The 12,354-nt window shown below is 43.3% G+C and overlaps 1 protein-coding gene across 1 annotated transcript in view; it reads left to right on the top strand.

The window, feature by feature from the left end:
• LOC147141332 (receptor-type tyrosine-protein phosphatase mu) overlaps positions 1–12,354 on the top strand; it is a 156,091-nt gene that overhangs the window by 114,426 nt on the left and 29,311 nt on the right. Inside the window, 4 exon segments of the mRNA XM_086042965.1 lie at positions 3,068–3,318; positions 4,795–4,875; positions 4,987–5,013; positions 11,319–11,509. Coding sequence (XP_085899091.1) covers positions 3,068–3,318; positions 4,795–4,875; positions 4,987–5,013; positions 11,319–11,509 — 550 coding nt within the window.

Raw genomic sequence — 12,354 nt, 5'->3', positions numbered from 1 at the left:
TCCGACTTATCTCTGGTGGCGCGTAAGAGTCGTTAATCCAGTCATCCATCATTAAATTCCCCCCTCATATAAATTAGCGCAGCATTAGCGCCGTCGTTCATCTTCATCAGCCGCGCTGCCGCGCAAGCAGCTTCCCTTCATCCGCGCCGCGTAGCAGATGCTGAAACTGAACCAGAATGTCACCCGGTGGTGCGCTGACCTCCGCCAAGGCGCAGCATTTTCTCATTTTGGCTATTATGCAAGGTGAGCACCATTATGAATAACAGGCGAAAGGGGCACCTTTCCGTGCAGTAGTACCACGAGATATAAGCGACCCAACATACGAGCTGTCGTTCAGTCATTTTTTTTTCCCCCCCCCCGTTTGAATTGTGAGCAAAAAACCTGAGATACCGTACAAGCGCGGTATCGAGGCAGTGAACTCAACCCACGTCACGACAGGCGATATTTTGATGGATAGTGAGCAATTATTCGAAAAAACAAAACAAAAAGGAGGCTTTAAGTTTGTTGCAACTCACTTTTGCTGTCAAACTAAACATAAAACTAAAGAGAATTACACCTTGAGTGTTTTAGACTATTGGCATACTGCAGATCAATTGTTGACTGTACAGTCAATAAGTTGTTTACATAGATTGGATAAGGTTGGTTATCAGTTATCCCCCCCCCCCCCCCCCCAACTCGCTGAATCAAAATCTTGATCGTGTAAAGCTATCTTTTTCGCGGCGAGGCTAGAACGGAATAATGACATTTCAGTTCATTTTGTCATGGTGGGCTACATTTGAAACCGCTCCACACCCAACCCCAAACGCCCCCCGCCCCCGTGTCGCACTTCCACGCGACCTCGTCTTTTTGTTTGCTCTCTTAATTGCGGATTAAAACGAGCGGCGTGCAAATGTCACATCTTTGTCAATTTCTTGCTCGCCGAGGAAAACGGCTGCGCCATTAGCGTCACGCCGAGGCCCTCGGAGCAAGCGGGCGGCGGGGGGTCTCCCCGTACGCCGCCATATGCCAGGAAATTGAACAAACAGAGGAGATTTGCGGCAACAAAGCAGCGGGAGGGCACAGCGGAGGGGTCATCAAGGCGAGGCGATCATTCCGACGCCATCCCAGCTACGTTTCGTGGAATAACGGAGCGTTGACGCCATGTTTTATTAATCACCGCAGGGACGCTCTTCTATTCTCTTCTTCCGCCGTCGTTGAGGTCAGGCTCGGCTTCAGAGAGCCTCTCCTTTGGGAAACCTCCCTTTTATTCTGTCAAAAAGGGGGAAGAAATGCCATATTTTGAAGTTGGAATGGCTTTTTAAGGTTTTTTTAAGGTTTTACCAGCATGAGTAACGATAAGTTAAGAAAAAAAAAAAAATCCAATTAAAATATTCAGAAAGAGACAAGATGAGGGCTTGAAATCAAAGAGGGAAACAATCAGCATTTCTAATGAAAAAAAAAAGAAATACAACAAAAGAAATCACATTGATTAAAGAAGGAATCCCTCCACTCCGTTCGCTCTCTGTGGATTGTGTTCGAACTATTCATCTTTTTTTTTCTTTTTTTTTTTTTTATAGATTTTATCTAACCATCAATAACAGGATGACACATCCAAAATGTAGTGCAGGCAGTTTAAGCCACATTTTGCTTTGATGTTTGCATTTATTTATTTTTTTTCAAACACTTACAATATAACTTGGGGGAGCCGGCTTTGAAAAAAGATACATAAAAACTCTCTAAGTAAATTATTCTAATGACTATAATATAATTATAATTCAACCTTGGTTTTTCTCTGCCATCGTTTTCATGATTCGTTTTTCACCTTGAAAAACAGTTGTCCCAGTTTTTGTATTTTTCGTATTTGATTGTTTTTTGCGCAAAAGAAAAAAAAAAATCATGACTGGGCTATTCATTTCCTAGAATGAATGTGCAGTATTTTTGGAGGCAATTCCTAATTTGCATAAAAAGGGTTCAACAGACGCCGTCCTGTTTGGGCAACATTGGCATTACATCCCGTTCAAAGTCAGACCTTCAAAATGAAAAGCACACAAGTTTGACCTCACTTTCTTTGAGGCTTATTCCGCAGTTGCACTCAATAAACAAGCCAAATAGTACATTTTGAAGGTCTGACTTTTGACACAATGTTAGGCCGTTGAGGGCTTGTTGTTGCCTTGAGTTGTTTGCAAAAGCTTGCATTGTGCAATAAGCCTCGCCTCGTGTTCAACCCTTTTTACACAATAAGACAAAGTTCCGAGTGCCCGCAAAGAAGTTTTCGGAACACAATAGAATTCAAGAAAAACAACTTGTTGCCAAGTATGAAAATGGATCGATCTCCCTTCTTCCTGCATTCCTTACGCCATTAAATCGTAAAGGGAAAAGTTATGTTAAATATCAATTGAGCTGCTTTGTTCGTTACTTGTATGAATTGAATTAAATATGGACTTGGTCGTTTTTTTTTTTTTTTATGAACAAGTGCTTGACAGTTGTAATGGTTAACCAAGGTCTTAAATTGGGTCAACACAAACGTTGTGAATTCACACCGCTATGTCCAAGATGGTGGATTTTCAATCACGAGGGCCTCTGACGGATTCGGGTCAGGAAGTCCAACCTTTTCCACATTCTCACGCATTTTATTTGATTTTGAAGATGGAAAAGTCATCCGGCGCCTAATAAAAGTTAATGTGACTACAAACCGGAGCTCATGATCTGACCCGCCTCCTCGTGAAAAAATGACTTTTGGACAATCTGAGCAGTCATTTACTTTGATTTGGCTTTAGTCAGCTATTTTGGACATTTTAAAGTCATTTGGCCCATATTTATATATATATATATATATATATATATATATATATATATATATATATATATAGGGTGTGCGTGTCCAATAAAAAGGTGATTTGATACATGCATGGGGTGCGATTCAACGGCTGCACATTTTGCACTCAAATCCGATTTTCCGATTCAAATCGTTTTTTGTTGCGCCCCTAGCTAACTTGACAGACATATGCTAAGTTGTGATAGCTTATTCAAAACTTTTTGTTTAGTTGATTAAAATTAAGTCGTTTGACTCTTATTTGTTCCTCCGAAGGAAACTGGCCAAGAAGCGCAAAGAGACACTGAACAGCACCCGCCAGGAGATGACGGTGATGGTCAACTCCATGGACAAGAGCTACACGGAGCAGGGCACCAACTGCGACGAGGCGCTCTCCTTCATGGACACGCACAGCCACACGCTCAACGCCCGCAGCGAGTGCGCGCTCACCACCGTCAACGCGCGCAGCGAGTGCGCGCTCACCCTCAACGCGCGCAGCGAGTGCGCGCTCACCCTCAACGGCCGAGGTAAGACGGGAGGATAAACTATCCTGCTGGAATATTGTTTACTTCTGTCCCCCTGTGCTTCTTTTTTATCTTACATTTCAAAGTGGGATGATTCGGTTCGATTCGATGCACCCGCATCTTGTAAATCCCCCAAAAATCTCCGAGTCAAATCAGTTTTTGTTAACACTCGTAATACACACAAACATATGTTTTTGTTTTTTTTATACATTCACTTTTCATACAGTGCATACATATAATTTCACTACACTGAAGCAAACATCCAGAAGTAACGGCATTTCTGCATCTTCTCACGTTTATACCTGATGTATATATTTTTGTGGCACTACGTTTTTAAACTTCTTTATGAGCGTAGCAAGTGATTCACACCTTTTCTGTTTCATAATTGTTCCATGAATACATACCTTTAACGGAGGCACATTTTCTTAAAGCGGGAATCAATCCAAACAAAGAATATGTTCTATGCAGGCCCACTAGTTGAAACACAGCATTCTGATTAATATTGCATTTGTGGAATATGAGTTATCCACTCGTTTTTAACCATCTCAGAGGGCGGCCATTTTGTCACTTCTCTCGCCTGAAAATGACATCACACACCCTCAGGGCTCAGATAACGACCAATCGTGGCTCAGCTTCAGTAAACAGGTGAGCCGTGATTGGTCCTTATCTGAGCAACCGTGATGTCATTTTCAGTCGACAGAAGTGACAAAATGGCCGCCCCCCGGAGATGGCTAAAAACGAGTGGATTAACTCTTATTCCACAAACGCAATATTTATTAGATTGCCTCGTTTCGAGTGGGCCCGCATAGAATCTATTCTTGAAAAAAAAAATGTTTGGGCTGACTTGCACTTTCAGTTACTTCTGCCCCTTAAACCATAGCGTGGTTGGTCCGACACTCCGCCCCGCGCACGACGCAATAAGGTGTGGTGTGATGACCTCTTCATTTCGGCCCCTCGCAGGGTCCATTTAATCCTCCGTTGATAGGCAGCTGGGCTAAATCTGCGCCTCGGGGCTCGACTCGCCATAATCCCGCCTCCTGAGCGTCAGATTAAACATACAGAGCAGCCCTCCTCGCGCACACACAAACACCCCTGCCGGGCAGGAGCCCCAATGATGCGCTGACCTTGATTAACTGTCTGTCGGGGTGGACTGCAGATCTGTTGTCTGCTAGCTTTTCAGATTTAAACGGCTAACTTGTGATCGGCGTAGCTGCCGGCGACCTTAAGTGACAGTGCTGTTTGGGATTAAGACGTGATAGATCAGACGCTTGACTCGTGAATAACAGCGTGAGCGCGTCTCGGCGTTGAGCGCGTTGACTCTAGAATTCTGTTTTATCCGCCGTCCACTTTATTTTGTGTTTAATCGCCACCATTTCTGCCCCTTTTAAATCCGCATGTTCACTTGATGGTCACTCACTGCGGCTCACGTCTTCAAATTCACTTCAACATTCCAACCAAACGCCGCTGTGTTTTTCGCAGCCGGGTCGTCGCCCTCCTCTTTCACGCTGCCCAAAGCCAACACGCTCAGCACCTCCATCCCGACCAGCGCCTTCTACCCAGGTAATCTCCCGCTGAATTTGCCGCTCAAGATGCGAAGCTAACCTCACTGTGTTTCTCATGTATTGATATTTACTGCAACTCTTTGTTTCCTCCTCAAACCTGTGCCCGCAGACCCCTTTGTGCCAACGGCCATTTTAGGTGAGAATTCCCCTCTGTCGTGCTGTAGACGACGCATTTCCGAGAACCCGTTACATGTACTCTCTTTGGTGTCACAACTAAGAAGCCGGACAACATCTCGCCTTTGTTCTTCAAGCATATTGTTCACTTCTCGCAGTCTTATGTTCCTGGCTTGTTTTCAACATCCGCCCAACGATGTACAATGCACTCTAAAATGAACCTATTCTGCTTTCTGTAGACATTAAAACAAGGATCGAAGAGGATTGAGGTACTCAGTAAAGTCTTCCTAGTCTCAGTCTCGGCGAAAATGAGGCTGACACTTCCTGTATTCTTCTTTCAAATTATGTGCATCCACCCACCTAGTTGCCTAATCTGGTATTATGCCCCAAAATAAAGAACAAAATTGAGTTATAAGTGGACCACAAGATTTCCAGATGGAACCCGCAATGGAAGGGGGTTTACTGTACTTTAAAGACTAGCCGTTATCAGAATAGCCAAATGTAGTGATGCTAACCGCTATTCTCATCCAAAAGCAGTTTGTTTGGGTTTTTTTTTAAGGAGTATTTATCAAGTGCAAGATGAAAAAAAGTGTAATCCAGTAAACTACAACTCCCAAATGACCTTCCTTCTTCTCTACGGCCGTACAGTAATACCCAAGTGAATACATTAGAAATGAATCTTAAAGTCAACCCCCCCAAAAATATTTGCAATAATATGTTCTATGCTCCTTCCCTAGTCCAAACATGACATTCTGATGAATTTTGTGTTTGCGGAATATGAATTAAGGGGCAAAATTCACCCGTTTTTAGCCATCTGAGGGGGCGGCCATTTTGTCACTTTCAGTCGTCTGAAAATGACATCACAGTTGCTCGGGGCTCACGGCGCAGCTTCGGAAAAAACGGGTCAGCCGTCATTGGTCGCTACCCGAGCCCTGAGCAACCGTGACGTCATTTTCAATTGACAGCGAGTGGCGAAAGTTTGGCTACGCAAAGGCCAGGAAAAGAAGCGCAGAGTGCCAGAAGTGATCGTTACGCTAGCAGAATGACGGCGAGATGCTGCGCCGCACCTTGACGTCAACAGCTTGCCTATTGGCAGTGAGTCTCGTTTCTTTGTTGTCACACCTGCGGTGACTCATTTACACGTTTGAGGACTGACAAGCACAGATTCTCCTCTTTGCCCAACCCCCTCCCCCACCCCTCCCATCGTTTCAGCTTTGTTTGGCTTTTTCTTGATTTTCTTTTGATTTTTCTTCCAAAGATCCTCCCCTTCGTCATACCTGCCTGCTCGCCCCTCCTCATCCTCATCCTCACCTTCCCGCTCAAACGAGGGTCTCGCCAGTGGTGGGGTGGTGGGGTGGGGGGTGGGGGGGTTTGTCGGGCGGGCTGGCTTTGCTGCATCCCATCCGCGTGTGATGTCACATACGTGTTTGACCTGTCATATGCATGGGCAGACGTGTGGACCGGGTGTGTGAGGCGGGGTTGGAGGTGGGCGGGGGCTTCATTTTGAGCATTTTTAGACACAAGTAAATGCAGCTTGGGAGGCGGAAACAAGACCACCTTCCCCTTCAACAAAAAAAAAAAAAAAAAAAACATCCATGTCTTCCCCTCCCTCTTCTTCATTTAGCTCCCTCCCCTCGCTCCCCCGCAACACAACGAGCTCTTCTATTATTCTTTTTAATGTCGTCGTCCCCGCGCCGTCGGCGGCCCACTTGTTTGTGTTTTGCTTCTCGCTTTCCCGATGAAATGGAATGATAAAAAGACGCGGCCCCCGTAACGCATCACACGGCGACAAATTGGGGGCGTCGCGCCGCCCTTTGAGTTCTCCAGAAGAAAGAGAAAACGGAGTTTAACAGCGCGCGTAACTTAAAGGGGCGTCTTTCATCACCGCCATATGCCGCCGTTAGTTTTTAATGAAGCGGGACGGGGGCGATTGGCACGGGGTTGCAGCAGTGACAGTCGTCAAACCGATAAAGACAATTAATGTCGTCAAGAAATAGACATAAACGTTTTATTAACTCTGCCGACATTTTCTAGGAGTCATTTTTGTCATGCGATTGCAAAAAAACGACACACTCCACAAATATGGATGACATGCTCAGTATTTTGTTGCTATAATTTGAAAGCGGATATTTGTTTTCATTTAACCACTTTAACCTTTTTCATTTGTAATAATATTCATACATTTTTGTGATGCCGCCATAAAGAATTCCAACAATCCATATCCCGCCATGACCGTCCTACGCAAATATATGCTAAAAAAAAAAAAAAAATCCTCTATTTTCTATCATTAGAAATGAGCCTTTTGAAGTCATCCACAACAAATGCCATAATTTCTGCGTGAATTCCTACAAATCGTGTGACATGATTCATAATGTCCATGTTATCCTTCCCTTTTAAATCGTAACAGTCTCACTGTATATTGTCACGACATCCCATCGAAGAACACCATTTGTGAAGCATTCCACCAGTATGGCCGAAATGCGAAGCGAAAAACATATTTTGTTGTTCTAACTTGAAAGGAGGTGTTTATTTTTATTCATTTATTTATTTGTTCCTTCTAAATTTGAAATGCTAAGCTAAAATGAAATTTTCATTCATTAGAAAAAAATTCCTACAAAATTTTCATGAGAATGAGTGATGACTTAAAGCTAAAAAAAAATGTTACCAAAGAAAAACAGGGGGGGAAACATGTTTTCATATTTCGTTGGGGGGGGGGGTTCGGTGCGCGCCAAAAATGCATTTGAATTCATTTTTGAGTGAATGCCAACAAAATTTTTGAGACACCACCATTCACAATTCCACCAATTCAAATATGGCCCATGTGATAAGCTAAAAAAAAATGTTGCAAATATTTTACTACTAAAGAAACTTGATACCGGTGTATAACTTATCCAAGAAAAAGGCCTACTAAGTTATGTGACACCAAACTTCATAAAGCCGACGTTATCCTTCCCCTTTCAATCATAATTAGCATTCTTATTTGCCATACAAGTATGCAAATAAATTAACAATTCTTCACGATTATATGCTGCATAGCAGTGCAAATATGGCCGACATGCTAAGCAAAAATGTTTTGCCACAAAAGAAAAAGCCTGTATTTCGTTAGGATCTGAAAAGTGATGCAGTTACTGGGATATATTTTCAGTTTGCCATTGATTTTTGTATGACGCCACCCAATTCCAACGACCTTCCAAATTCTGCCATTATGTCCCCAATTGCGTCCAATATGCTTGGCGAATAAGAATGCAAAAAAGATTTTGCCACCCAAAAAAATCCTTCATAGTGGGTAGGGGTAAGCGATATTTTTTTTTCTATGTATTTTTTAATCAAACCCCAAAATGCCATCCATTTTTTTTTTTTAATTCCTACTAAATTTCTGTGGCACCATTTCACAAAGCTAACAATCCAAATTCCGCCATTTTCTTCTCCCTCCTTTAAATTCATGACTTCCTTGTTTGATTTTTTTTTTCTTTTTTTTTTTTTTTACTTTTGTCATGCAAATTGCCCCACCATCCATCAGTCAACCCCCCCACCACCCCAACCCCCTCCCACCCTGCCTGGGCCCAAGTTGGTCCGCGTATAGCGTAGCACTCAAACACTGTATCAGGTTCTCATGCTGTATTGTTGCTTATCCCCTCTTTCTTTCTTTCTCTCTCGCTCTCTCTCTTTCTCCTTCCTCCTCTCTCCCTCTCTCTCTCTTTTCCACATCTGTCACCTCTTATGTATCTGCTATCTAAAAAGTGCCCATTAATGGTAAGTTCTCCCATTTGGGCCCCTGGGTGGGCCGGGGTTGGGGGAATGGGGGCGTTGTTCCGTCGGAGAGCGAGAGAGCGCTTCCGACGTTTTGTGACATCACTTGCATGACCAGTGTTAGCATTTCACCCCCCTTAAAAAAAAAAAAAAAAATAGTCCCGTTCCATCCCATGCCTCCATTAGCAACATTAGCATAGCATGAGCTGAGTGCCTTACGGCAGCATCATCCTCATCCCCATCTCCGCCTCCCTCCTGGGCTCTTTTCTTTTCTTTCTTTTCTTCTCTTTTTTTTTTTTTTTTTTTTATCGGAGGATCAGGTCAGCTAGGGTGGAATCGACGCTGTGTTCGTGTGATGCTTTTCCACAAAGAACCCTCCGCACCACAACCACTCTGCCACTTCCCCTTCCTCCATGTTCCTGGGTGCACGTCCCCCAAACCCCACCTCCCCGCCAACTACATCTGTGCCTCACGTCTGCCACTGACTGAACCAAAACAAACTTGTTTTTCCCCGCAAATCTACATTAATTCCCGTCAGACGAATCTAGTAGGGATTCATACAAAAATGGTGGCATTTTGATATGAATTCCTACTGAATGTACATGACGTCAGCCTCACAAAATTGTATGAAATGCAAAGTGCATCTATTTGATTGGAACGATCAATAACATATTCATAGGTTTTGTTTATACGATCATTTTTTTAACATGCTTAGCTTACAGGGGAAGTCAACGCAAATTTTTTTTCTTTTCAAGAATATCTTCTATACAAGCCCACTAGTTGAAACAGGGCATTCTAATTAATATTGTGTTTGTGGATTAAGAGCAACAAAATCCACCGGTTTTTAGCTCTCTCTATTTTGTCACTTCTGTCGACTGAAAATGACATCACACACCCTCAGGGCTTAGGTAACGACCAAGCCTTTAAGCGTAACTGAACCAAGCCACACTAGGCTTCAGGTGATAGCTTTTGCACCTTTTACGTGACATAACTACCGTATTTTCCGGCCTATTAGTCGCACCCGCCATAAAATGCATAATAAAGGAGAAAATAATTTATCTTTTCTTTTGATTGAAGATAATTCTATGTTTTGCTTTGAATGTTTTAAAGCACTTTGAGTTGCATTTTTATGTATGAAAAGTGCTATATAAATAAAATGTGATTGATTGATTGATTGAAAAAAACATATATAAGTCGCACTGGAGTATAAGTCGCATTTTTGGAGGAAATTAATTGTGCTCTCAGTCCACATCATTTCCACCGAGCTACGATGGTAACATTTAGCTAACATTCACACATGTAGCATACAAGAAAGTTACGGTAAGATAACTTTAAACTCACCAAAACGGTTGTAGATCGATTAAATAAGTATTTTATTGATCCCCGACCGTGTAGAATGTTTCCAAGTCTCCAAAAGTATTTATTGATTCGGTCGTAATTATCTCTTTGTTCTCTTCCCCGCTCTCAGCTTCGTACGTGTGGCTGATGTAAGACCCCAGCCAGTGTCTTAAAGCAACAGTACGCTATTTTGTATGGATGTATATCGATAGAGAGTCAAATTGTCTTTATCATACTATTTTAATTACTTATTGATCAAAATTTTAACCGTTTAAATTATTCATGCATTCTAATAGCTTTTAGGATTTATCTTTATGTTTCTTTATGTGGGTTACAATAAGATGTGAAATGATATACACTATACATGTTATTCTGCCCGTTGTAAAGTCAATATGTAATGCAGCCTTATATGCAGCCTTAAAACACCCTCCTGTGGTTGTTTGGTGTATTGTTTGCTGACGTTAAAAAGGAAGAGATACAATATCATGTGTTAATAATTTCACACATAAGTCGCTCCAGTCGCGGCCAAACTATGAAAAAAACTGCGACATATAGTCCGGAAAATACGGTATTTTTTAATTTTTTTTACTGCTTGTCTGGAGGTCAAGTGAACCGAGACCACCACTTCAAGCCATTTCAACCGAAGCAAAAGTGTGAACATGCCTGAGTTGAACTGCACCAGGGTTCGGGTAGTGGCATTTGTTCACACTCGTCGAAATGAATCGCACTGGCAAAGCAATGGTACCGCGATTTGTTTTTAACTGAACCTAGCATACTTTGTAGTAAGTGTAACGTCAACATTAAGTTGATTAACCAAACCGCACCAGTGTTCTCATGGCAGTCGCCACCCTTGGCCAAACGAAATCACTTGTACCACAGTTTTAACCGACCAAAAGTCGGAACGCAGACTCGATTGCTTTAGCTTCGCAAACTGCGTTCCGAGACAGATGGACCTGAACCTTCCCACCACATGACTCATCCTCTTACTCAATGGCGTTGTGTTGTTGTGACCATCCATTACAAGCAGATTACTAGTTTCGGAGAGTTGTTTGTCAATCTGGAGGCTGGTGACATAATGCTGAGCAGTAAATGAGATAAGCGGCCATCTGCGGCAACCCAGAATGTCACAACTTAGCATTTACCGCTTTTCAAGCATCATGGCACCGAGTCGCCCCGTTTTTTTTGCTTGTCACTGCATTGGCGCTCACTTGCGGGCCTTGTCGCCTGTGCTTTGCGAAGCAGACGAGAGCCAGAACATGGGCAGCGACACCAGCAGCCTGGTGCAGTCGCACTCGCTGAGGAAGCGCGAGGCGGTGGACGTGCCGTACCAGAGCGGCCAGCTGCACCCGGCCATCCGCGTGGCCGACCTGCTGCAGCACATCACGCAGATGAAGTGCGCCGAGGGCTACGGCTTCAAGGAGGAATACGAGGTAGGTGGGCGCGTGTCCCGAAAGCAAGCCCGCATGTCCACATGTACACTGGGATTTTTGAAAGCATTTTTTGCTTTTTAAAGAGAAATATAGCAAAACAACAATGAACCAATCAGAATGGTGAAGAAAGTCATTTGTGGAGAAGGCCCCTAATCAATAATGGACCAATCCGAATCATGATGAAAGTGATGTGCCATAAACAGAAATGACGACTCAGGGTGGTATGATAATGAAGTGGATTTGAAAACAATAAGGAACCGGAATGTTTAGCATCAGAATCATGAAGAAAGTCATTTGTGGAAAAGGCACCACAAAGAATGAGTCTATCAGAATCATGAAGAAAGTGCTGTAGATACATATTGTAGATGGCTTTATAAGACAGGTTAGGGCTGGCGTTCCGACCTTTTGCTGAAACCAGAGACTTTTTATACATAATTATGCTCGTTGTACAAACATTTTGAGGCAGCCCACTCAGACGCTTGGACTCACGAGGACACTAATCCCCGAGGTGGGCATTCCGTCAGGCTGGCGGACGCCCGTTTTGCTGACCATTGACGAATGACAGGATACCTTTTTAAAATGACGGATTGGCTTTTCATCCCTCAGTGTATTCATCACTAACCGTCAGCCCGTCACTGACCGTTCGTCCGTTAATGGCGGACGGTCGTTTTTTTCTGACGTTCATTTGGAGGACCGACAGACTTCTGACCGACTGACCGACGATTACAATGGAGTTCGTCACGAAAAATGACGGACCAGCAAAATTTTGTCAAATGTCCACCTCTGACTAATTCATGAGCTGCATTGTTCCCCTGAAAGGAAGCTCTCTATTTTCGTATAGTTAC

This window comes from Filicampus tigris, chromosome 10 (genome assembly GCF_054856515.1).
Source record: "Filicampus tigris isolate MCC_2025a chromosome 10, RoL_Ftig_1.0, whole genome shotgun sequence".
Lineage (NCBI taxonomy): Eukaryota > Metazoa > Chordata > Actinopteri > Syngnathiformes > Syngnathidae > Filicampus > Filicampus tigris.
This window is presented reverse-complemented; position numbering and strand designations above follow the sequence as displayed.